Source organism: Octodon degus, unplaced genomic scaffold (genome assembly GCF_000260255.1).
Source record: "Octodon degus isolate 3935 unplaced genomic scaffold, OctDeg1.0 scaffold00137, whole genome shotgun sequence".
NCBI lineage: Eukaryota > Metazoa > Chordata > Mammalia > Rodentia > Octodontidae > Octodon > Octodon degus.
Window position 1 is genome coordinate 6,333,135 of NW_004524713.1, and position 26,261 is coordinate 6,359,395.

The 26,261-nt window shown below is 44.8% G+C and overlaps 1 protein-coding gene and 1 pseudogene across 2 annotated transcripts in view; one reads left to right on the plus strand and one right to left on the minus strand.

Moving 5' to 3' along the window:
• Nucleotides 1-3,420: 3,420 nt before the first annotated feature.
• LOC101574182 (N-acetyllactosaminide alpha-1,3-galactosyltransferase-like) overlaps nt 3,421-26,261 on the minus strand; it is a 98,042-nt gene continuing 75,201 nt past the window's right edge. The window contains exons 3-8 of one of the 2 annotated variants that reach the window (XM_023701597.1): nt 24,387-24,475; nt 17,010-17,045; nt 15,191-15,256; nt 14,611-14,688; nt 8,210-8,347; nt 3,421-4,209 (exon numbers count right to left, since the gene is read on the minus strand). In XM_023701597.1, coding sequence (XP_023557365.1) covers nt 3,516-4,209; nt 8,210-8,347; nt 14,611-14,688; nt 15,191-15,256; nt 17,010-17,045; nt 24,387-24,466 — 1,092 coding nt within the window. In that variant the 5' untranslated portion in view covers nt 24,467-24,475 and the 3' untranslated portion in view covers nt 3,421-3,515. The remainder of the gene's footprint in view (nt 4,210-8,209; nt 8,348-14,610; nt 14,689-15,190; nt 15,257-17,009; nt 17,046-24,386; nt 24,476-26,261) is intronic. The other variant, XM_012516966.2, reaches the window with a different exon arrangement.
• Nucleotides 17,067-17,730, plus strand: LOC105743583 (annotated as a pseudogene).

Sequence of the window (26,261 nt, forward strand, 5' to 3'; positions counted from 1 at the left end):
CTGTGTAGTCCAGGCTGGCTTCAAACTCAGTGATCCTCCTGCCTCAGCCTCTCAAATGCTTTCTTCCTTCCTCCCTTCCTTTCTTCCCCCTTAGCCCTGGGTTTCCCTGCACCTAGAACCTGCTCTGGCTCTATGGTCCAATTTCTCTGGCTACAGATCAACATCTCAACATTTTTGATACCTAACAAAGGAATTGAGTGCTTTCCTTGGTAGTATCTTAGGTGTTCCCAAATTTCAGAGACAAGATGGGTACACTTACGTCAGGAAAGGTACAGAGACAGCCTGAAATTGTGTCAGAATAGCACAGTATAACCCACCCTTTGTGCCCTTTTAGACACAAGATTTGTCTGAGGGGTCCCCATTTGTCCCTATGAATGGGAATGTGGCCTGTGCTACAGTCACTTTTCCCACAACTTCTCATCTTGAGTAGGCCTCCGCATCTGCTCTTCACCTGTGTGCGTGCATTTAATGACCAGTCCACATAACAAATACCAGTGCTGAGGTGCCCACATGATGGCCACTTTGGCCATGTTCTACCAAAGAGAAGCCCTTAAGACTTAAGCAGATTTTTGCCCTGGCAGTTGCATGTGGAAGGGATGCAGGCAGGCTCTCCTGAACACCTGTCCCCTTGCCTGGTCACACCTTCCAAGCCACCACCACAGTGCCACAGCTTGGGGGGGGGTGCATTTACACTAGCCTTGAATGCATGCTTTTTAAAAAACGATACCTTTAGACATATTTAATGAATTTGAAATAGTTTGGATACATTGAAGTGGAGGATGGTACAGGCCTAAAAAAACACCTAAGTTAAATTTTAAAACAATACTGCTTATGGCAAAAATTCTGACTTAAAAGATTCTTCCATACCTTGCATTTTCCCTGCTATGAAGCGCTTCCCTGCACGGGTTCTGGGCCAGCACATCTGTCCCTGGAGTCTTTTGGCTTAAGCCTCAGCTCAGTCACTTACCAAATGGGGACTCAGCTCTTCAGAGCCTCACTTTCTTCATTTACAAAACTAATTCTTCATAATGAGGCAGCTGCGTTCTATTTATGCAGGGGATCTACTACACCAACCCCACGATCTTGGAGTTTTACATCATAGATACACCTACCCAGACTTGCTGCAAAGCCAGCCGGTCTTTCCCTGTGGTCAGACACTTGTATATTACCGAGGTCAGGACTAACATACCTATATATTCTCCCCCTGCACTGGTGCCCCACCTTGGGCTTCAGGGGCAAGGTGGTTCCAAAATGATTTCAGGGCATCCTGATGAAAAGCTCAACATAACCATGTGTTGTGTTAAAAGTTGAGGGGTGAACTGCAAGCCTGTTCTTTGTAGTACTGTCCTTGTAATCACATTTTTAGGAGGGCATGAAGGTTTTCTAAGAACTGGAAATTCCTTTTTTTTTTTTTTTTTTTTGTACAGGGTCTTCACTACGCAGTTTGGACTCTTAGTGTATCTTCCTGATTTGTGCCTCCCTAGTGCTGGAAATCACAGGCATGCAGCACTATGCCCGGACTCTATTGCTGGCTTAGTGTGCCTGGGGGCAGGACCGGTGCAGCACACAGTAGTGCCAAGGATTGAACCTTGGCCCCTACTTTTACCTAAGTAAGCACTTAGTCCTCTGAGTTATATCACCAGCCCTAAGACCTGGAAATTCTATAAAGAATATTCTGAACATTCATAATCCATGACCAGACCAAAATACACTGAGAAAATTGTTTGATTGTAAACCAGATATTTTATTTAAAAACTTTTAAACAAAACTTTGAATTTGTCCATTGAGGATTTAAATTTAAACAACTTTTTTTTTTTTTTTGATACCAGAGATCAAACTCAGGACCTTGTGTTACCTCAGACAGGTGCTTATGCCACTGAGCTATCTCTCCAGTCCAAAATGACTTTCTATTAAAAATCAAGAAATTATTGATTGATCAAAATTATTTCACCCTCTCCCAAACTTTCAGGGCAGGTCACTTCTTTGGTTCAGGACTTCAGCCTCTGAACTATCCTTACGCTAGTCTGGGTCCAACACAGCTTTAGTAAAGAAGCATGAGTCTTAACTGATGGCCGAAATTTTGTTGTTGAATGTGGGGCTTTTTTTTTTTTGGTGGTGGTGGTGGTAGGGCCCCAGCCGAAGAATAGGAGGCAAAGTAGATGGAAGATGTATAGGAAAATATTCACTTTACCCAAAAAGCCCTTTGTAATGCACATCAAACCAGGCCAGTGACTGTTTAAATAAATTGGAACACAAGTAAAATATAAATATATGTGCACACGTAAATACTGCCTTCTAACTTCTACGTGTATTTGTTTAATGTATAATCCATAGGATGTCACTGCTTCTCCTGGAGAAGAGAACTGAGCGTTCAGTATTCAGCCATGGTGGCTGGGCCTTGGCTGCTATCCTCTCTTGCCTGTGTCATGAAATTTATTCACTCTGTCAAGTACATCAAATTCCACAGTGCAGATGGAGCAGGGTAAAGCTGAGGTCATTCTGCAGGAGGGCTTTTTCTCCAGTCCACTCCTTGATGTCAGCCCTGGGGCTGATGGACCCTGGCATCCAGCGCCGTGGGTGGATCCAGCTAGTAGTGCAAAACCCAGGTCCACCTTGGCAGGCCTGTTCAGCCCCTCTGGCCCTTCCCCTTCTGACACTAACCACCGTCTTCTCTGGAAGATGAAGATGCAAGTGTCTTTGGGCTCCTCCCATCAAGGGCCTGTTGTTTAGTCCGGGCTCCAGGAGGATGGTGACCTCCCACTGTCTCCCATTCAGCTCTGGTGACCAGTGTCCTTTAAGCACCCACACTGCACGCGTCCTCCACAGTGGCGCAACCCTACAGTGGTCAGCTCTTCCTCCCATTGGCATTGTTGATCCATCCCAGTGCTTAGCTGTTTTCATGTCAAGTAGAGCATCTGCTGGGCTGCTTCCAGTCTCTGAAAGTGCACCACCAGGCCACCAATTGTGAATCCCCACCAGATCTTTTGCATAAAAGCCAAACACTACCCAGCCAAGAAGAGGAAATGGGCTACAAATAGCCTGAGGCAATCAGCTTGGAGGCCTTAGAGGATTTCCAACTTGGAAGGCTGCCTGCTGGTAGAGGTTTCCTGCTAGAGGGCAACTCAGTTGCTTTAGACCCTTCAAAACTAGAAAGACACTGAAATCAAGCACCCCACTCCAGCATCGTGCTGCCAGCCACTCCCCTTAGCACTCTGTTACTTCACACCCAGAGTATTTTGGCTTCTTCTTTGCCTGCAGCAAATTCTTTTTGCTTCAGCTAACAGTTTTTCCCCAAAGCCAGAGTACAGAAAAAAATGCTGGGAATTCACAACTGGTTACCACCAATGCGTTCTCCGTTCTCCAAGGGTTTCAAGACTCAACCTTACATAGAGAGATAGCACCTGCCTGCCAAGTTGATGATTTTTTTTTTTCCTTAAGCTAAAATTATTTTTTCTGAGGAATTAGCCAGAATAATATTCTCTCAAGTTTAGAAAACCTACTGGCACAACCTGAAGTCAGTCATTATTCCTAACCAAATCATACGCCTTATTCTGCCAAGATAGTTTGACATTCTTAATATCTGAAGACAGGCCTATGTGATAATCCCAGCAGTATTCTGGGGATAAGATTTTAGTGGGCTTGTTGAGAAGGAAATACTTGTTCAGGTGGCTTTCATCATGCCACTTAGCTTCTATGTTATTTTTCTTGTCCTGGAGGATTCCTTTAAAGCATGTCTGGGTGAGGTTGAGAACTTGACTGGGTGTTCCTCCAAAAATGGCTGCATGGTAATAAAAATCCCCCCGTCCATATGGAATGTACGCTGCTGACTGTTTTCGCCTCTCGTAGGTAAACTCTTTGGGATGTGCCTTGTACCACCAGGCCTGGAGCTGAGCCACCAGCTGGCCCAGAGTCTCCACACCGAAATTGTCTTGGAAGACCTGGTCCACATCCATGCAGAAGAGGAAGTCAACCTCATACTGGATGTGGGCCACGATATGCTCCGCAATGGTATTCATGCGCATCATGCTGATGTCCTGCCACCTCTTCTCAGGCTTGATCTCAAACACCTTGAAGGAACGCCGAGGACCCAGCTCTATCAAAGGAATCCTGGACATGTCATCCACCAGGATGTAAAATATGACTTTGTGCCCAGCCATGAAGTACTTGTTAGCAGATGTTATGAACTCCTCCAAGTAATGATCAATGTATCTGCAACAGAGGAGAAAGGAATACATTGAACTTTTGGGTTCTTACATGAGAACATGTGTCACTATAATCAAGTTGCCTTTTACATTTAAGAGGGAAACTGTTTCTTCCCATCCCAGATGCATATTGTCCTGTGGCAGCACACCTTTTAGTAGGACACTCCTGTTCCCCTCGACCCCTCGACCCCTCGGTCCCTCAGTCCTTCGGTCCTTGGGAAAATGGAACGACTTCTCTGAATGCCAATTTCAGAAGAACAGCTGGGCATGCACAGCCCTGTCCCCTTGCTCTTGGAAGATGGCCAGTAAGAAAGCCTGGATTCTCACCTGCTCTGCCTTGTGGCAAGCTTAGAGCCACATGGTTCTATCCCTATATCCAGAGGTCTCTAGTTTCTAATGCTGTAAATGCCAGGGTCTCTGGGTCTTTCTGCAGCCCAATACTAGGTAATCAAGAGCCTGTTAATACAAGCCACATTCCCCAGTACCAGCTTTAACTGTAATGAAGGTGGCATTCACTATCATCTGCTTTCCACACCTCTTTATCTGGCTTATCAATTGATTCAGACTTGGGCAATCACAAGAGGTGCTAGTTCTTGAGCCTCTCTTAAAAATTCAACCTACGCCACAACGTTGCTACTGCCAGACCACACGCAGAGGCGATGTGACCCTTGTGCCCACTGGGGGCTCATCATTGCCATCCTTGCACAGTCTCATCAGCCTCTGTGTCCAGCTCGGCCCACCCCTCAGCATGCTCATCCTGGCCTCTGACACAAGGAACAGGGTGTGGGCCTGGGTCTCACCCCATGTTCCACAGTTGTCCTGTGAGCCCCCCTCTGGTCACCCATGATGCCATCCTTCATCCAGACATCAGCAGTACAAAATCCATCCCAATCCCAGAGCAAACAACCCCTGATTTCACTTTGTTTTAACTATTACTTTGTCTTTACAAAACTGAGCTGAAGTTCTCATAGAGTTCCAGGCTGCACATGCGCACAGCCGTCCCTACCATCAACTCCATGTTAAGTTTGTTACAATCAACAAACACACGTTGATGAGGCGCTATCACTAACATCCATGGTTCCTGTTAGGGTGCACTTGTGGTGGTGTGCATTTTATGGGTTTGGGTAAATGTTCAATGATATGTGTCTACCCATATAGAACCATTCACAATCATTTTATCACCCTAAAAATCCTCTCACACCCCAGTGCCCACAGCCAGGGATCTTTTTACTGTTTCTATAGTTACGCAAAAAGTCAGAGCTAGAGGCACATAGTATGCAGCCATTTCAGGTTGGCTTCTTTCCCTGAGTACCATGCAAGTACGAGTTCTCCATGTCTTTTCGTTGTGTGATAGCTCATTTTTTACAGCACTTATTAATATCCTATCATCTATATGCAGTGGTTTATTTTCCCATTCACCTGTCTAAGGACAACTTGATGCTCACAAATATCTGTATACAGATCTGTGTTTGTGTGGACAGTTTTGCATCTTAGTTGGGTAAATACCGAGGAGCATGACTGCTAGATTATATGGTGAAAACATGCTTAGTCTTGTTAGAAACTGTCAATCTTTCCTCCAAAATGGCTGTACTAGGGGCTGGGGAGATGGCTCAGTAGAATAAGTGCTTGCCTGGCAAGTGCAAGGGTCTGAGTTCAATCCCAGGTTCCACAAAAAAAAAAAAAAAAAAAAAAAAGGTTGTACCAGCCTGTACTCCCACAACAATAAAAGGGTTTCTGTTTCTCTCTGTTTTTGTCAACATTTAGTATTGTCAGTGTTTTTTATTTTGGCCAGTCTAACAGGCACATAGTGGTATTTTTATTGTTTGTCTATTCATCCAAACAATGTTCTATTGATGTCGCCCAGGAGTTCAGACTACTACAGACTGTCTTATGAAGGCACGCTATAAAGATTATGGAAGAAAGGACAGAGTTAGATGGCCTAATATGACTCATCCAAGCCCAAGACTCAGGCAAAGTGAATGTGGACATAACTTTCTGATCACAATAGCTGCCAATCTTGCACTACACAGATCAGACTCACAGTGATTCTCCTATTTTCAGCCTCCCAAGTGCTAGGATTACAGGCACCACACCGAGTCTCAATCACCATCTCAGCACACACCAGGGGTGTGCCTGCCTAATCAAGTGTTTTAATCTGCTGAGCTGTCTGGCTGGCCCTAATCACAGTGTTTTATTTATTTATTTATTTATTTATTTTTGTTTTTATTTTTGCAGAACCGGGGATTGAACTCAGGCCCTGGTGCTTGCCAGGGAAGCGCTTATTCCACTGAACTATCTCCCCAGACCCTAATCACAGTGTTTTAGAAGTGACTGCACCTGGCATATTTTTGTTTTCTCTAGCTGTGTGATTTCCTATCTTTGCCATCAAAATAAGCTGTACCTTTACGGTGGGCATCTAAGGGCCCAAGGGCTTAACAGTGGTGATTATTTAAGTGAAGAGAATATATCTGAGCAATACAAAGGGAAACTTTAACATGGCTCTGTGGCTGGTGGCCAGGGCATTCTTAAGAAGAAGTTAAAGAAAGACTGAGTATGCCTAAAGCATGGGAAACACTACTGGGCTGAGCTGGAGGCAGGGTAGTCACTGAGATTTAACATGGTTTAGAGATTAGTGCATTGTTATTGGAAAACAAACCAAACAGCACAACCTCCTAAAAGCCCAACTCCACTATTGTGAGAATGTATCGCAGCGAGAATGTATCACAGCTGAGTACAAAGCCATCCCCTCTTGCCACAGAGCTGAGTACACAGTGCTGTCACCAGGCTTACAGCACTGCTCCCCAGAGAGGCAAGTGGACGGCACAAGTCTTTGTGGGCCATGGGCCACACTGTTCTTTGTAACACCAGAAGGATTAAGTTAAGATGTAAAGAGACTGGCTTTCCTTCTGTGCCAAAGGACTAGGTGAGTTGAACACTGGCTCCTGTCCCATCCTAGCACATATTTCTCCAGTAAAATAATCAAAATCCCACAGTCACCCTACCTTACTGAAGGCACATGAAGTCCTGCAGCTCAGCAGTAGCAAAGTTAGTACTTGGTTCTTGCTGTTAAGGACAGCAACAGCAATGGCCACCGGGCCCCAAGCTGGGGAAGCTATCACTGGAGAGCTACCGGACTCTCAAAGGTCTGTTTTAGACTTTACCTATGTCAAGCTTAAGTTCAGATCAACCTGAGCCTTAACTCACTAGAAAACATGGAATCAACTTTCCACACACTTTTTCCAAAAAAAAAAAAAAAAAAAAAAAAAATACAGATGGAAAGGTCCAAAGGGCAGAAAAATAGGAAAATTGCATTTTTTCCATTTTAACTTGGAAAAGAGATTTCTTTTTATTCTCCAAGAAAGCAAAAATAGGTTATATTTTAAAAGTAGTATGAAAGCCTCAACTTAAGTGAGATTTATTGCAATTTTTTTCTGCATCAAGTGTTCTGAACCAGTAAATGGAAACTGGAACTGGAATCTCTTTTATATACCCAGCTTCTGAAAGAGGATGTTCGTTCTGACCAAAGGCCAGATCTTCCAGAGGGTCAGGTGGAAGCGGCCTGAGATGGCCAGGGAAGAGTGGTAAGCCATGCTTTAACAAGAAGAACAGTTCTGTGCTTAGAACTTGCTGTATATCCCTCAATCCTCAGGCCTTTAGCGTGTAGAGGAATGATGCGTATTCGGGCAACCTACAGCTGCTATTTTGGGAGTTCCCAAAGAAAGCCGTGGAAGTCAGGGAGCATGGGGTTGGTACTGCTGTTGACTCTGGGTTTGGTGGCTACTGGAACCCAATACCCACCCCTTTGAAGTGGTAACAAAAGGGCTCACCTACTGTTGTTTTGTTCTTGGCTTTTGGATGTCTCAGCTGAAAGGAGACTGAAATGGATCATCCTAAGCAGTTTTCTATTATTTAATAATTTAGGTGAGTCATGAGTAACCTCTGTGAAGGCCACTGTCCCTATGGTAGAACATGAAAAGTCAAAGACAATTGCATCAGTGGACACCAACCTTCCAGTAGCAAAAACTGTTAAGCCCACGGTGATTCTACGTTTGGCATAGTAACTTTCTAGCACGGCTGTGTTGTAAGTATCTTCCCATATGACTGGCGCTTCCCATCTAGTCACCGTCACAACTTCCGGGCGTTTCCTGGTGGTAAACACACAATCCCATGAGTCAGGATAGCTCCGTGTAGGCGGCGCAGAGATGGTCCAAGAAAAAAAAAAAATGGGTCAGCAATGACCCACAGCAACTGCTCCTGACTCCTGATTGTAACTTAATTGCATACACACACACAGGAGGTCTGACCTCTGCAGGATGCCTTGGAGGCTGTCCTGAGGGGCCTTGTGGACTTTTTCCTACACATCTCATACCCTCTTTCCTCATTTCCTGCATTCTTTGTTCTCCTCCTACTTCTAAATTCCTTTTCCTTTCTTGATAGCTCCCAAGCTGCCAGTGACATCTTTGGGTGGTTATTTATCCCCGTGAGTGTCATCTGAGCTTGATGAGACCCTAATCCTCAACTTAGGGGATAAGAGAATGATGTCAGAACTGTGCTAGAAAAACTCTTTCAATATGTCTTTGGCCAGAGTGAGACTTCTGGGTATTAGACCATGTGGCCTCTTTAACAAGAACACAATGGGAGTGAGAGAGGGGTAGGTTTTCTGTACTCAGAGAGCTCCAAAGGGACATGGCAAAGCCAATAAAAACACAGGAAGAGCAGTGACAGAGCAAGAAACTGTAGGACAAAGGCAGAAAGGGCAGAGCAGAGGTGGGGCCCTGTTGGCGGAGCAGGAAGGGTGGTGGAGGCTCAGCGTGCATTCCCATCACTCAGGAAGTGGCCACAGCTCCATCTTGGGAAGTGTGGACTGGCACCGCTCACTTGGGTTCCAACTCCAGGGCAGGCTTGGCCCTGGCTGCAGCATCTTTGTCAACCCCAAGAAGATGAGTGACTGAACCAAATGATGGTGGCTCAGCTGATATGTGCTCACATGGCCCTGCTGAGGGGCTTGGGCAAGGTCAGAGAATGTCCCTTGTTTCCTACATATCCAGTGGATTGTCACACAACTGTACCTTCTCATTGGCATAGCAGAGTTCACCCACAGTGAGGCTGACAGCCAAGGCTGGGTCATCCCCAACTTCCTCCATCCCCAGAGGGGAAAAGAAGCTTCACAACTCTTCCTCATGCCTCCTGTCCCTGTCCCAAAGCTTTGCGCTCCAACTCTACACTGACCCTTCCATCCTTCCACCTGCTGGCAAGGGTCTCTGACTGGCTTCCAGTTCCCCAGCATGCCTAGAATAATCTCCTGCTTAGGCCAGAATGGCAGAGATGCACAGGGGGAAGTGCTCAGAAGCAGCCTTCCTTGCCTTGCCTGGAGTATCCCAGTCTGAGAGCCAGCAGTGCCTGCAACAGTCCACCTGCGCCCACTGCATGGAGAACACAGAGATGCTTGATTCCATCCATCATGACAGAAACTGCTGCAGTCTCAGCACCAACCCATCGCCATCGTGTGCATTTGTTCCTAGTCCTTGCCATCATCCTGGACGATGAGCCCTTCCTGTGAGACAGAGCGTTGTGCAAAGGGTACAGTAACCCTGATTCTCATTTTACCAATGAAGAAACTGTAGTACAAAGAGTTCTAGTAACTCTTCCAAGGTCACACAGCTACTAAGGAATGGGCTAGGATTTAAGTCAAGACAGCTTGACTCTAAAGCCCGGTGCTCTGAGGCATCACTTTGCACCATGCTGCACAGACACTGACTTGCTCTGCTAGCCAGGCTCATCCCGATCTGAAAGTATCCCAGTCTGAGAGCCAGCAGTGATCTGAAAGGCAGCAGCATTTGCAGCCTACCACTGCAGCATTCGCTTCACTGCAGACTCAGGCATCATCACTAGCTTTTGTGCTAGTGACTTGGATGACTCAGCCTGGCTATCAGCCTCACTGCAGGAAAATTCTGTTTTGCTGAGGCCCTGGCACAGTTTTACAAAACCCCAGTCCTCCACTGGATAAGTGAGGATGGGTGAAGGATATTCCTTATTTTGTTCTATCCATTTATTTTTGAGACAGGGTTTGCTATAGTTCAGGCTGGCCTTGGCCTCACTTTGTAGCCCAGGCAGGCCTCTCACAGTGATCCTCCTGCCTCAGCCTCCCAGTGCTGGAATTACAGGTGTGCACCACCTCACCTGGTTTTCCTTTTAATTTTTTTTTTTTTTTTTTAATTTCATCCCTGGTTGTGCATGCTGTGCCTGTGCCAGCCTAGCCCCTGGGGCACACTGAGCCTCAACAAAAGTCTGGACATGGTGGCACAACCTGTAATTCCATGTATTTAAACACTGCACACTGATTACATTAACTCAGTGGGGACTAGTACATGCATGTAGCACATCCCCTCATGGGGGACATTCTTGTTGGCCTTCTCTGACGGCCTTGCTAGGGCCCAGGAGCACGGCCAGCGCAGGCTGGCTCACTGGGCTTTGTCCCAGTGGTGCTTTTAATACCATAAAACCCCACCTCTGTTTGAATAAGGTTTCAAATCAACCTGAAGAAAGAAAGGGAAACAAAGAAAGGAAGAAAAAACAAACACACACCTGATCCTTATAACCTAAACTATCCCCACAGTCATCTCCTCCACTGCTGTTAGTTAAGTACCTTGTTATCAGTTCTGAGTTGCTCGTCTTGCTAAGTCTTATTGTGCATGAGCCAGGTAAGTACTAGTACTTTGTAAATAAGTAGGGATGCTCATTTGGCACTTGCTTTGCATCAAGGACCAAGTGCCAGCCTTCATCCCCACCCGTGAAGTGGGTGCTGTCGGTGCCTTCATTCTATAAATAAAGCCAGGCTTGAAGGCAACTGAGCCTTTTCCTGTCAGCTTTCTATGAAGGGCTAATCCGGGGTAAACACTGGCCTCCTGTGAGCACCTCGAAGTCCCATGCTCAGCTGTGGGACCCTCAGTCTACCTCTTTTAGAAAGCCCAAGTTAGGAGGCCAGTGTCCAGTTTGACCACTTGGATATGAAGGATACCTTCAACTGGTGGTGGAGGGAGTAATTTTAAACATTAATGCTGAATTAAAATTCAAACATGCCGTTTCCCAGCTGAGATTATTCACTTCCACTGACAATTCCACCATGTCAGAGACCCCCAACTCTGACAGACAGAAGCCTAGAGAAGCAGGTGGTAGGGAAGGAGGCTGGCTTCCTGCATGGACTGCTACAGCCACAGAGTCGCAAAAGAGGTGACTAAAGGCAGCCCACACATGCGCAGATGCCCATCCTTGGCAATGCCCACAGTCATAAAGACAGGGCTCTAAAACAAGGGAGAAGTGCCAGGAAAGGGCTCCTCAAAGGCCTCCAGTCATTGCAGGGCACTCGAGCCACATATTCTACCAACCAGTACGCACAGTTCTACCAACATGGACCAAAAGCTTCTGGAAAAATAACTGCACTTAAGGGCCGGTGAGATAGCTCAGTGGACTAAGCACTTGCTTGTGCAAGCGCAAGGACCAGGGTTTGATCCCTGGTCCTGCATGCTGCGCCAGTGCCAGCCCAGCCCCTGGGGCACACTGAGCCTCAACAAAAGTCTGGATGTGGTGGCACAACCTATAATTCCAGCACTGGTGGGGCTGAAAACAGGAGGATCACTACGAGTCTGAGATGCATAGCGAGACTCTGTACCACATACATAAATGAAAAACAAAAAAATTACTGTGCTTCTGTGACCAAAGTACACAGGCTCCCAGCTTGTAGGTAGGCAGCTTTATAGCTTTATGTCTTTGTGCGCATATTTCAGGATCTAGTGCTTGGTCAGAGAAAATATTAAACTTCCTTGAGTCACGTAGTAGGTTAAGTGTGGACTGCGTATCACTCATCAGGTAACAAGCTTGACAGGAATCCAGGAAAGAGCTGATGGCAACAGGAACAGGCAAGGGGGCTGTAGGGTGGAGAGGAGGGAAGGACACGGGAAGGGCCTGGAGCAGGAGCTGGCAGAGCATGCTCATGGGTTAGACCGTGGGTAGAAGAGAGGCAAGGTGCCCAGACTCTGGCCGACAGGAGCTATTCACCAGGATGGCAAATGAGAACAAGGGGGCCGGAATTGAGAAATCTGTGCAGGTCATGTGAAGTGTGCAGACATGGCAGGCAGGCAGGCAGGCAGGCAGGGACAAGTCTGGGCTCAGAGGAAATAGCTGGGCTAAAGGCACAAAGGTGGGAGTCACCCTCTCGTGGAAGGTATCTGCTGCCACGCAAAGGGATGGGAGCTTGGTGGAAAGTGGTGGGTAGAAAAAGAGAGGATGCCACCTGTTGCTTCCAGAAACTCTAATGGCAGATGAGAGGGACAGAGGAGATGGTGCTGTCAAGGAGACAGAGAAAGGACGTTGGAGGGGGAGGTGAGTAAGCTGAGAGGTCTCCCTATGGAAGCAGGTACATAATACACTGTAATGTGTCTGATAGCTATGGAGGACACATCAATATAAAGTATATTTGTTCTCTCATGCTGGCATTCACTTATGCAAGTAGTAAATCTGGGTGCCCAGAGAGGGCCTTAAGTTGGTTATCCTGCTTGCTGTTCATTGGAGGTGAAGACCATCCACACATGAGGGAGAGTGGAGAGAGTGACAACTTGTGACCACCATCTGCCTCTTTCTGTTCCTAGTAATTCACCCCTGGCCTCACCTCTCAAGCTTTCTCAGCAGAGCACTGGCACCTTAGTGAGGCTGTCCCGCCCTCCTCAGAAGGGCACTCGGTGACCAGCTCTGGTTTCCCCAGCCCACCTGCCCCTTGGGACTCTCATCCCCCAACTCAAGGGGCTCATCAAAGCAACAGAGCTTTTCTCTTCTTACATTTCTAGTAGTGGTTTAGCATTTCATGTCGTCCAGCTCTTTGGAGGAGTATAGGAGGTAAAAATTGTCCTTCCTCTCTTACCTCAGTAAGTAAACTTTTCTGAATACTTTCAATCTTTTTCTTTTTTCTTTTTTTTTGGAGGAACCGGGGATTGAACTCAGGCCCTTGTGCTTGCCAGGGAAGCACTTATTCCACTGAGCCATCTTCCCAGCCCCAATACTTTCAATCTTTCCAGAGCTTATTATCCACCATCATACAGGCCTAAACAGGACTCTCTCCTGACCCTTCCCCCACAGCTGTATCTGCTCCCTGCTCCATTTGAGGGTTTTCTTCCACGACCACTTCAAATGTGGTGTTAGCCCTCTCTGGGTGGCCTCATCCCAGCCCACAGGATATGCTCCTCCTGTTACCTGTACTCTGACAACTCCTCACCCCACATTTCCGGCTTGTTCTTTCTGCCAAGCTCATGGGTAGCCTGGGACTCTCCAGATGCCCCGTAAGCAGTGGAATCCATGCACATTGCTCATGGAGAGCATTACCTCCTCCCACCCCCACCCCTGTGTTTCCCTCTCAGGCCCTTTCTTGGTCCATGACACCACTGCCCACCAATCTCTAAAGCTTCCCAGTCTCCCTGGACAGTTTGCATCTACTTAGCCCCTAAACCACATCCTTTGAATCAGTTCATTAGACCTCCTTACCAAGCTTGGCAAATTCTAGTTTCACTGCTACTGCCCCTATTAATCAATGAACAACAATTCTTCCTCTTCTTCCTCCCCTTCCTTATGCTGGGGATCAAATCCAGGCCCTCATGCATGCTAAGCACATGCATACATCACTGAACTACTACCCCAACGCCATTACTATGACCTTTGAACACATGAATAGGTTCATAGGTTCATGTAGTAACCCATAATTTGGAAAACACCAGCCACACATTAAAAGTTTTAACAAACACTTTGTATCTATTGCTTAACAAAGGAATTCATGATCTCTTAAGATTTTTTTTTTTTGAATCACCAATCCTATTTTACAGATGAGTTGTCTAAATTTGAGAGGGAGTTTTCTTGCCCCTTCTCATGATCTTCTACTATTACCTCACCATGTGGCTTGTATAAGCCCTCCCAAAGCACCAGTATTTTGTGTTTTATCTGCTACTCCTGATCAATTGCTGTCAAAATTACTGGGGCAGGCCTGGTGGTGCATGCCTGTAATCCCAGCACTTAGGAAGCTGAGGCAGGAGGACCATTGTGTAAGTTTGAGACCAGGTTGGGCTACAAAGTGAGCTCAAGGCCAATCTGACATGCATAGTGAGATCCTGTCTCAAACACACATGCGCACGCGCGCGCACACACACACACACACACACACACACACACACACACAAATTGTTCAATCTGCTTGGTTCAAAGTAGCAGATCTCATGGTCTAATATGCTAAGCCCCTTCCACCCTTAATCAGGAAGGCACTTTTCCTGTTCTAACCAGCAATGGTCTCCATTGCATTCGCGCTGTCGGTCACTCCACCTCTTGCTGAGCTATGGGCTTACTGAACATAGAGCAATGCTTCTTTTCTTACGTGGGATCAAACCAGTCTGATAGCGGGAGCTCTCCTTTTGTCCTTTCTTCTGTTTCTCCCTCTTGATAACCGTGGATCCTAAGCACAAAGGGAAAGCAAAGCAGTTAAGGTGGGGAATGAGCTCAGGAAGGGTGAGGCACATGGGCTGAGCAGCAGCTCAAGGCCTGGAGAAAGGCTTCGCGGCTCCACGTTTATCCACTAGGACACGATCTGAATGGAAAAGGCAGAATCCCCTTTCTTATCACCCATGCAAGGCAGCAGTTTAATGACCCAGCCATCCTCAGACCATCTGAGGGATTGGGGAGACTTGTGAAAACAGTCTTCCTAAGAACATTTCAGTTTACAAGTGCCTTCCTGACAAGTGCAAGGTCCTGCATTTGATTCCTACTACAAAACAAAACAAAAGCACGAAAAGAACCTCTCCTTTAATTTCTAGTGCCACCCATGAGAGATTTCTCTTATGATTTTAGTAACCTACATTGAAGAATCACTGAGCTCATGCTGATGGAACCAGTTTTAACTGGATTCTCAACAGCCCAGAGTGATGGGACAGACACATACCACCCTCCAATCACCTTACCCATCCTTAAACCAGCTCAGAAACCACCAGCCCCTCTGACTGCTGTTGTTATCAACTTCTGGGTTTCTAGGAAAGGAAAAAAAAAAAAAAGAACATTTTTAGAAAATGAGGCATTCCTCAAACTGGGAGTTTTCTAAATCCTTTTCTTAATAGCAGGCACTACTGTTTAAGAAGCTCATTTTAAGATAGTAATTCAAAAAACAGGTAGAAGTGAAACCTTCTTGCCAAAAAGGAGAAGATGGACGTGAAGGCCAGCCTCTTGTCTCCTAAGCAGTAGCCAGTACTCAGCTCATCCAGGGACCCCCAACAGGAGGGGGAGAGGAGGGTGGAAAAAAAAAAAGAAAGGAAAGAAGGAAGGAAGGAAGGAAGGAAGGAAGGAAGGAAGGAAGGAAGGAAGGAAGGAAGGAAGGGGCATTAATACATAAGCCAAGTCCTGAATTGGCAGTTACTAGGTATGTGACTGTGATCCAATGTTCTTCTCTCCCTGAATTTGGACTTCCTCCTCTCAAAAGTGTAGTCAACAGTAATAACAAACCTCCCATGAAGGTGATTTACTATAGTAAATTGTAGCCTTAATGAAAAACTATGGGGCTGGGGAGATGGCTCAGTAGAATAAGCGCTTCCCTGGCAAGCTCAAGGGCCTGAGTTCAATCGCCGGTTCTGAAAAAAAAAAAAAAAAAAGAAAGAAAAGAAAAGAAAAACTAATGGACATTTCCAAAAATGATCTCTTTGCAAAACTAAGAGAATTCAGTTTGCTCCAAAAGTCAGCCTGAGCAAAATTCTACTTGTCCAAAGGTCAGGTATGACAATTTCAGGAAACCTGAGAACTCCTGAACAAAAAGTTAGGAAATTATAATTAGAAGCCACCAAAGCTACTCACGTGAGAAATTTTCCATATCAGTGTAAACTTTCTGAGGGAAAAAGAAGAGGAAGCCACAGTATACAACACTCAGTTGGACAGAGAAGGTGGCAGCTAATTTGCAAATAAGCTTAATAGTATTAATATGCCTTAATATTAATGTTGTGAATCTCTACTTGCAGAAATGGTTTGAACTGATTTATGACACAAAGATATAATTGCAGTAAGCAGAAGAGCAACACAGGAATGAAAAACAAAGACAGCACTAGAAAACAAGCTTTGACTTAGCCAGCTGGATATGTATTTTCATGACCTTAGTCATCCCAGAGAAAAATTTTACCTTTCCATTTTATAGCTGAAATATTGGGTTGGTGGTTGAATGAGGTGCCAAGGTCCCCAGGGGAGAAAGGACATTAGCTACGAAGGTGGGGCAAGTACAAATAAGAACAATAGTGTGTTCTGGGCTTCCTGGAAACCAGGGCAAAGAGGGGAAAATTCAGGTTCACATAGCTTTCATTCTCTTTTTTAAAGACAATAAATTTTTCAAACATAATATATACTAGTTCTATAAGAAACTTGAAAATTTTCCTGCTTTGTATTCTCAGAGCAACAGCTTCCACAGCTTTTCAGACAACACATACAGAATAGTGGATAATATCTTCCCAGATTCATTATTTCATCAGCATGATGGGACTGTTCACAAATTGTGTCCCTTACAGAGACCCTTGATAAAGCACAAAGGTAGAGCACAAGTCACAGCTCTATAAAGACAAGACGGGAAGGCTGGAGGAGCGCAGTCCAGATTCCCAGATTGGCAGGAGCCTGTCTGTCCCCACTCCATGCTTCCTTCCAGCTTGGCCCTGAGAACCAGCATAGTCTGGGTGTGAGGAACAGAGTGCAGTGGGCAAGAGGGCAGGTGCGGGAGGCATCGGCAGACACCTAGGAATTCAGAGCACTTACTTGGAGGGATAGATCCACACGGAATTGTCTTCTGAGCTAAAAGCAGACAAGAAATAAAAACACAGCACGTTACTTTGAACTCTGAGAAAGGCTGTTTTGAAACTACGATTCCTATTACAGCAGGTCTAGTAGAGCCTGGCAGTCAAGATGTGTGACTTCACCGAGGACCAGACGGCAGAGTCCAAGGAGGCCTTCCAGCTGTTTGACAGAACAGGTGATGGCAAGATCCTGTACAGCCAGTGTGGGGACGTGATGAAGGCACTGCGCCAGAACTCCACCAATGCCAAGGTGCTCACGGTCCTGGGGAACCCCAACAGTGATAAGATGAATTCGAAGGTACTGGACTTTGAGCACTTTCTGCCCCCGTGCTGCAGACTGTGGTCAAGAATGAGGACCAACGAACCTATGAGGACTATGTTGAAGGCCTTCGAGTGTTTGATAAAGAAGGGAATGATACTGTCATGGGTGCTGAAATCCGTCATGTCCTAGTCACACTGGCTGAGAAGATGACAGAGGAAGAAGTGGAGATGCTGGTGGCAGGGCATGAGGACAGCAATGGTTGTATCAACTATGAAAAACTTGTCCGGATGGCGCTGAACGGCTGAAGACATTCCAACTTCCCAGAGCCCATGCTTTGCCCTGTGCAAGATTTGTATGTGGCTCCAGAGGCTTCTAGGTTCCCTTGCACAGCGCCTTTCCCACCTGGTCTCTTGAATGATGCTTGCCATCAGCAGTCACCAAATAAACTTGCTCTTTGCCTCCTCCCCCGCCAAAAACCAAAAACAAACAAACAAACAAACAAAAAAACTACAATCCCTAAGCCCTGGGCTGAGCTGAGTTTGGGTGTTAGCTACTCCAGAGCCTTTATCTTCCTCTGAGACAGAACCAGGAGTAAGGCAGAAAGAGTTTCTTTCCAGGCTCTCCAGGGAAAGGAGGTATCTGGAGGACCCAGAGTTGTGCGATTTTTCCCCCCATAATTTTATTTTATTATTATACATTTGCAGTACATCACCAATATGTTCATTGTGAGTAATCGATACATGTACATGACAAATTTTATTTCTTTTTATGCCCTCCTCCCTAGGCCCCTTCCCATTTGCCACAGATCGATTTCCCTATTTTTATTGCTCATCTGGCCAAAAAACCTAAACTGGAGGAAAATGAACCTCTTTAGCAAATGGTGCTGGGAAAACTGGCTACTCACATGCAGAAGATTGAATCTAGACTACTAGCTCTCATCTGTATTAAACTAAAACCAAAGTGGACCAAAGATCTAAATGTTAAAAGAGACCTTTAATGCGCTAAAAAATAACATAGGTAAAACTCTTGAGGTCACAGGAATAGACAGGAGCTTTCTAAACAGAACCCCAAGAACGGGATAAGAAACAGCACCAAAGAACAACAAATGGTTTTGCACCAAAGAAAAAAAACTTCTGTAAAGCAAAAGAAACAACCAACAGAGTGAAGAGACAACCTAAGAATGGGTAAAAAGGTTTTACCAGTTATACCTCAGACAGAGAGGACTAATATGTATATAGAAATATACAAAGGGTTTTTTTGTTTTGTTTTGTTTTTTTAAGAAGACAGTCTATTCTCTGTCATCCAGGATGGCTTCACTGAGGAACAGAGGTTTCACAGATATAGACAGACAGAGGAGGCAGCACTTACTCTGGTGCCTGCTGATGCAGAAGGTAAGCAGGAAATACCAGGGATGGCCTAGCTGCCCCTCGCCCAGGGCTTCTCTCCCCTATCTCCTGACACCAGAGCTCATGCTCTGGAATGAAGAGCCCATGCTGCATCCAGCTCAGGGTCTTCTACAGAGCTGGCCCCCCAGCAATGACTCCCACTAACAGAGGCCCTGAGAGTGTCTTGAAGCACCTGCAAGGCTGGACCGGTGACCAGGACTTCTTTCACGGATCAATTCTTTTCAATCACTCACCAAACACTTGCTGGGCATGTGGCACCCTGTGCTAACTTCTGAGGATGCTCCACTGGCCAAGACGGATGCAGTCCTCATATAATGCAGCTGGGAAGGCAGACCTGATTCAGATAACCACACAACTATACGACAGCATACTCCAAGAAGCACCGCAGATAAAAAGTACAAGCAAGCAGAAGCACTTATCAGGAAGACGTGGAAGGCTTCCTGGAGCAGACGCTGATATTTTAGCTGAGTTCTGAAGGATACATAGTTCAGCAGGTGAAGACAAAGTGGGAAGAGTATCTCAGACAGAAACAACATGCAGAACTCTGAGGTTCAAAGGAGAAATGAAAGAGAAGGAGCATGCTAGGGATTTGCCCTGGAAGAGTTTCAAGCAGGGAAGAGACAGGGCCTCAAGTACATCCTGAGAACAGGTCACCAGAGAGAAGGGCACTGGAGAGAAGTGCCCTGGAGAACAGGTGCTTGGAGAATAACCTGCAGGGAGTCCAGGAGGAAATGTGGAGACCAGTCAGGAGGTGACAATAGTGGTCCAGGCAGATCTTGATGACAACTTACTGATGCAAGAACCATTTGACAGTGCAGGCTATAGAACTTGTCATCCACTGGATTAGGGCACCATTCTCTGCAGAAACACCGCCTGAGTTCTAAACCTTGCTTAACCTGTTTCTCCTCCCAATGAATGAAAATGAAAAATAGCTATTTTAGACTCTGCCAAAGCTCTATAGTTCCTTGTTCCTAAATTAGTTTATTGATTCTGATAACACTCATAAGAGAGAATACTCAGTCAAGTTCAAATCCTCTTATCAACAAAGTGAATCCTATTCTTATCTTCATTCCACAGATGTGGAAACTGAGGCACAGGGGCTATAAGTGACTTTCCCAAGGACATACTGCTGGTGAGGAAAGAATCCCTATCTGAATCTGGAAATCCTGCAAAAAAAAAAAAAAAAAAAAAAGGGAGGTGGGAAGGTGAGGGAGAGAAAAGCTTGGCTGTGCCGCAGCACTCAGCACCCCTCCTGGCACTCTGGGCTCACTTGGTACTCGGTCATCACCAATTTGTTGCACCTCTTTAACAACCTCTCCTTCTTACTTCCCTCCCATCTCGGCATGACCACAAGGGTCACAGCAAAATCCATACTAGTGGCATTCATCTTGTATTCATCCTTTAGGGCCCAACTCAAATGCTACCCTTCCTATGTCTTCCTTTCTATGCCTTCCTTGCACTGACCCCAGCACAGTACCTGGGAAAGAGCAGATGCTCACTAAATATCTGTAAATGAATTGAAAAAGAAGACAAAGAAGAAGATGAAGACAACGAAGAAGAATCTTCCTCCAGGCCCTATAATCTTTGTCTCCTTGAAGCTTATAGTCCTCTTCTCTGCCTCTGATGCCCTCCATTTGCTTTGCACCATTGGTTATTTATATGTGCATCTTGCTGCCACAGGTAGGCCATAACGCCCCCAGGGGAGGAGATCTACTTGACACTCCCTGTGTCTCCCACAGCATTCAACACAGGAAAGGACCTACAGAAAGAGTCTGGAGATGGCTCAGTAGAATAAGTGCTTGCCTGGCAAGTGAAAGGGCCTGAGTTCAATCCTCTGTTCCCCCCAAAAAAAGAGTCTGGTATGAAGAATCAGGAGGCCAGAGATGTGGGGAGAACATGAATAGAAGTTCACTGATAAGTCCTTTCACCTATTTGGCCTCACCTCTGTCCTTCAAAAAATGGCGACTCAACTAAAAGGAAGCTTCTATAGTAGGTAGGAGAATGAACCACAGTCAGATAGGACAGAGACCTAACTCTTCTTAAAATGGGATCCTGAACCTTAATATATAACATTGTGGGGACTCAGGTGCTCATCTAGGAACCTGGAATGGAACCCACTCTGCAGGCTATGTAAGAATTTGGGGGAGTACACAGCATGGTTCCTGGCACCTGCCTACACTTGGGATCTGGCAGCTACTATCATCATAAACCCTGTCACACCACTGTCTTTCTAACTCTTAAAGTTTCTTGCAGCTGTAAATTCTAAGATTTTTTTTTCTTTTCAGTCATCCTTACATGAAATGTTGTCCTGGATGCTTTTTTCAAGGTATTTTATTGACATCAGAACTTCTCTTCACTAAATGGTGGGTGTATTTGATTTAGTTATTTTCAAGCCTTTTTTAGCTTAGTCCTGTCCAATCCTCTCCGCTCACTTCAGGGCGTACTTGGCCAGTCGATAAAGTAGGAAAGATCTCCTCCCCCAAAGGCTTTTACAGACAACCATGTGGATTCCACAACTCAGAAACGACGTGGACAGTGGCCCTGAAGAGCATCTGGAACGAGCTGCAGCCACCTGCAGAGCATGCCCAGCACCCCCAAGCAAATCTCTTCCTGGGAGGCCAGCACAAGTATGCTCGGTTGAACCTTTGATTCCCATATTTTATTTAATGTTGCAAACCATCCAAAACAGGGAAGTGCAACTTTGGCTGCAATTCAGAGCCTTACAGCTACCCAATCAAAACTTCAGATTCAGAAAGCAGCAGCTTCTCAAACAAGTTTGCCAGCTTCAGGCAGGAACCTTGAAGGGCACCTGTTCCTCTGTTGTGCTCTTCCAACTGCTAGAATTGTTCTTGTTCTTGTTCTTCTCCTTCTCCTTCTTCTTTTTAATTTGCCAAAATTCCCTGTATGGGGCAAATATCCGTGTTCCCCAAGTCCTTATGTTGAAGCTCTGTCCTCAGTAGGATGGCATGTTGTCTGGGCCTTTACTAGGTAATAATGGGGATACAAGGAGAAGATACCCAGGATGAAACAGGTATCCTTGTATGAGGAAGAAAAGACTATAATGCACTTGCTCTCCAACAGTCTGGACACAGGGAGGAGGTGGCATCTGCCAAGGAAGAGCAACTCATGGGGGAACTAAACCAGCTGGCACCTTGTCCTTGGACTCCCCAGCCTCTACACTGTGAGGAATAACACCCTGTTGATAAAGCCAGCCAACTTATGGGATCTTGTGATGTGACCTGAGCTAAGGTGATGAAAGTGGTAGTTATGGTAGTAAAGAGGATGGGGGGGATGGTGGTGATGGCGATGGTGGGGACGGTAGTGGTGGTGGGGATGATGGTGGTGGCCCTTGCAATTACTGAGTGTCTATGCCCCTTCTAGTTATTGCCCCAACTATTTTCTACACAATAACTTTCTTAGCTTCCAATAACCCTAGAAGGCAGGTACTATTATTGGCCCCATTTTTAAAGGTAGAAAACCTGAGGGATAGAGTCCAAGTTCACAGAGGAAGTACACATCCAACCAGGTATGGTGGTACATGTCTGTAATCCCAGCACTAGGGAGGTTAAGGCATTTAGGATTGCCATGAGTTCAAGATTGAGGTAACCCTGGGCTACAAAGTGAGTTCAAGGCCAACTTGAACTACATAGTGAAACTGTGTCTCAGAAAGAAAGAAAGAAAAAAGAATAAAAAATGACCATTCCAGGTAGCATTGTCCTACAACCCAGCCAGGACACTTCCTTAACTCTCAAGTGCCTGAGGGAGCGCCAGCTTCCCACCATCCAGCTCTGAGTCATTTCATCTTTCACCCAGTTTCTTCAATTCAAAAGATGCCTCTTCCAGGCCTAGTAATTTCATTTTACCCTAGTCTGACATTTTTCTTAAAATTAGCTATTCAGAATGAAACAAAAGAACATTCTATAAGTGGTTAGACCTTTAAGACTAATAATTGCTTCTGCATTCTGGAGTTTTTCTCCCACTATAGATATATCTAAAGATGCAGTTCCTTTTTTGATAGCCAAGACAGTTCTGCTAGGTCATCAAATGTTAAGAATAGTAGCGTGGAGACAAAATATTCACATACTAATCCAGCCTACCATGTTGAATTTGGGCACAAAAAATACCTCCCTAAACCCTGCACCGTGTCACAATCTGTAATCCTAGCAATTCAGGAGGCTAAAGCAGAAGGAATGCAAATTAGAGGTCAGCCTGTGCAGTTGAGCAAGACTTGCCTCCAAATAAAATTTGAGAAAAAGGAAGGCTGGGGATGTAGCTCAACAGTAAAGCATTTGCCTAACTCAGGGTTTAGTACTGCAACTTAGTACCTCAGTACTGCAAAAATTAAAAACACTTCACTATGGAAATGTTAACGGTGCCAGGCCAACCCTGCACAAGTCAGTTTACTGCAGATGCTTTGCACCTAAAGGATGAGCTTTACCAGTTTCACTTGGGTGAAAGCCTCATGCCTTTCTGTAGCTGCTCGTAGAGACTTCTTTCAGTCTTGAAGCCTCTCTGGCTAAAATGTCCACAACAAGCCTTTACAAGTAAGAAGCTATACTCATAAGTGAAATAAATCAGACCCACAGGTGTAAATGTTGTATTGTCTCACTAGTGTAAGAACCTGAAAGAAGAAATAAAATCTGAAAGGTATAATAGATATAGTAAAACAGAAAGAAACTGAACTTAAGGATTAAAGAACAAAGATGAGAGAAAGAAAAGATAGGAAAAAAGGGGAAAAACATACAATTATATATACAGGATGGCTGAGATGATTATTAGTATGATCATACTACTACTAATTATTATTAGTATTAGTATACTAATAATTTCCATCAGTTTTTTGAAAATAGTAGTTAATGTGTAGAATTTTTCACCTTGACTAACTCTGTATGCTGATACCTGTGATCTAAGCAACTACATCAAGGACAGCAATGTATAATACAAAAACCATGCTTGAAAACCTCTCATCTTGGTCCTCTAAATGTGTACCATTTCTAATATTTTACCAATTATTACTATACTCTAAACTAAGTTTTTTGAAAAGAAAAAAAATAATAAAAGCACAGATGTAGTTCATGTATTTGAAGGCACAATGAAATTTGAAAACACAGCATTTAATTGATTCTGCTTTCCAGAAGGAAGGAAGGAGAGAGAAGGAGAAAGGGAGAGAGGGAGAGAGAAAATGAGTGAGCTTTGACCAGGCACATATGAATCACCAGCCCTCAGTGTATATATTTGCAGCAAGTCATCCACTCGAATGGCTCTGTCAGATCCTACAAATATTCAGGATTGCAAAATTCAGGGTGGAGTTCTTACGGAATTCCTGTCTGAAATGTCTTAAAGGTAATTTCCATATCTGATCAAACAAACTACTTAAGATTATACTTTGGTCTTTATCCAACTTCACTGTCCCTGGGCCTAACCCACCAGTACAAATATCAAGATAATAGGAAAGAGTAGGGAAAACATAATTACTTGGAATTTACTTAAGTCTCTGGTGATTATAAAAATAATCCAGAACTCAGGAAGGCAGGAAGGGATCCAAATCCCTTATTTAGGGAGTGTTCAACGAATGCTCCTTTTAATTTATCTTGGTAACCTGGCTGGCCCCAGTACAGCAGAGCCCAAGTGGTACACGCACCACTACCACTTCATCACGCTTCATAATTACCTGTTGATGTATTCCAAGAGCATAACAACTGCAGTTGAAACAACCAGCATTAACAGAATTACTTTTCCTTTGACATTCATTATTTTTTCCTGGGAGGGGAGAGAAGAAGGGAAAACATAGATTAAATAAATGAAACCCAGAAAAGATTTGGTTTTGCGGGGCTGGGGAGATGGCTCAGTAGAATAAGCACTTCCCTGGCAAGTGCAAGGGCCTGAGTTCAATCCCCAGTTCTGCCAATAAATAAATAAATAAATAAATAAACAAACAAATAAATAAAATGCTTCTCCAGGAAGGGCTGGTGAGATCGCTCAGCAGACTAAGTGCCTGCTTAGGCTAAGTGCACAGACTGGGGTTCGATCTCCCAGTATCACATGCTGTCACAGCCCCACCCCTGAGCACGGTGACTCAGTGACTGACTGAGACCCTGCTCAAAATACAAAAAAAAAAAAAAAAGAAAGAAAGAAAGAAAGAAAGAAAAAGAAATTCTCCCCTGTGACTGGCTACTCAGGTTCGTACACTTAAGTTCATTTGTTCTTCTTGCTGTAAGCCACTCTTGGTTGACCAAATGGTCCTGTGAGCATTTTGTATTTTTTAGAGAAGGATCTACAGGGTGTTCAGGGTTTCACTACTGCATTGGATCGTAGGGATCCACCCGTTTACAGCCTCCCAAGAGCTGGGATTCCAGGTGTGCACCACCACACCCAGTCTCAATTGCCTTCTCAGCGTGCCCCGGGGGCAGGGCCAGCATCGTAGGGTTGGGAATAGAACCCCCAGGCCCTGCACCTGCTTTAATGAGCATTTTGGAACTTAAAAACTATAGACTATTTTAACCAGTATTTGGAACTGGCAAAATACTGTCCCTCGGATACTTTCTGCTAATACCAGAAACAACCTTGATGCTAACAGCTGCTCCATAACATTGCTGAGAAGTTAAACAATGTAGACTATAAAATAAAAGAATGTCTAGGCAGAGTTATGTTAACATATGTGTCACCTTACCTCAGCGTTCAACTCTGACCCCCAAGGGTCTTGATCTTAACAAACTCTAAAGTTTTCAATTTTCTTTTTTGCTTTTTAGTTTTTTATAACCTTCATAAAACTGGAAATTCTCTTTTGAAAGTCAAACATCAATTTTAGTTTTCTAACAGGCAAAAATATAGGTTAACAGGTTTGGGTTTTTTTTTTCCTATGCTGTGCTCAGCCCACCCTGGAGGCGGGACTGGCGTGGCATGTGGTGCTGCCAGGGATCAAACTGAGGTCCCTGTGAGCTTGCCTAAGCAGGTGCTTTAAACTGCTGAGCTATCTCACTGGCAAACCAAGATTAACAATTTTAAAGATACTTCTATCTTTTAAACATTTGGTAAAGTCACAAGGACTAACAGACATTCGGGTTTATGCTTTCTTAATTACTGAGTACTTTTAATTTTAGACTAATCTGCTATCATCTAAATGACATACAAACACAAGTATACACATAGATATTACATACACACATGCATGCCAACACACATGAAACAAGCTTTTAAACCTTTAAAAAGTTTATGCTATTGACATAATTGTTCTCTTATAGTCCTAAGCCATATCTAACCCTAAATTTGCATGTCTGAAAAGAGCTTTCTGGACTTGGTGGCAAACACCTGGAATCCCAGCACTTGGGGGATGCCGAGGCAGGAGGACCACTGTGGGTTTAAGGCCAGCCTGCATTACATAGGGAGGGCCTGCCTCAAAAAAAAAAAAAAAAAAAAAAAAAAAAAAAAAAGGTAGGATTCTTGGAGATTGCTTGCCCAGTTAATTTGTGTTTGAATTTCCTGAAGATTTTTTTTTCCTGCTTTAACTTTGTATAGGTCTCAGTTAACTAAAAAATCTCCCAGGGTT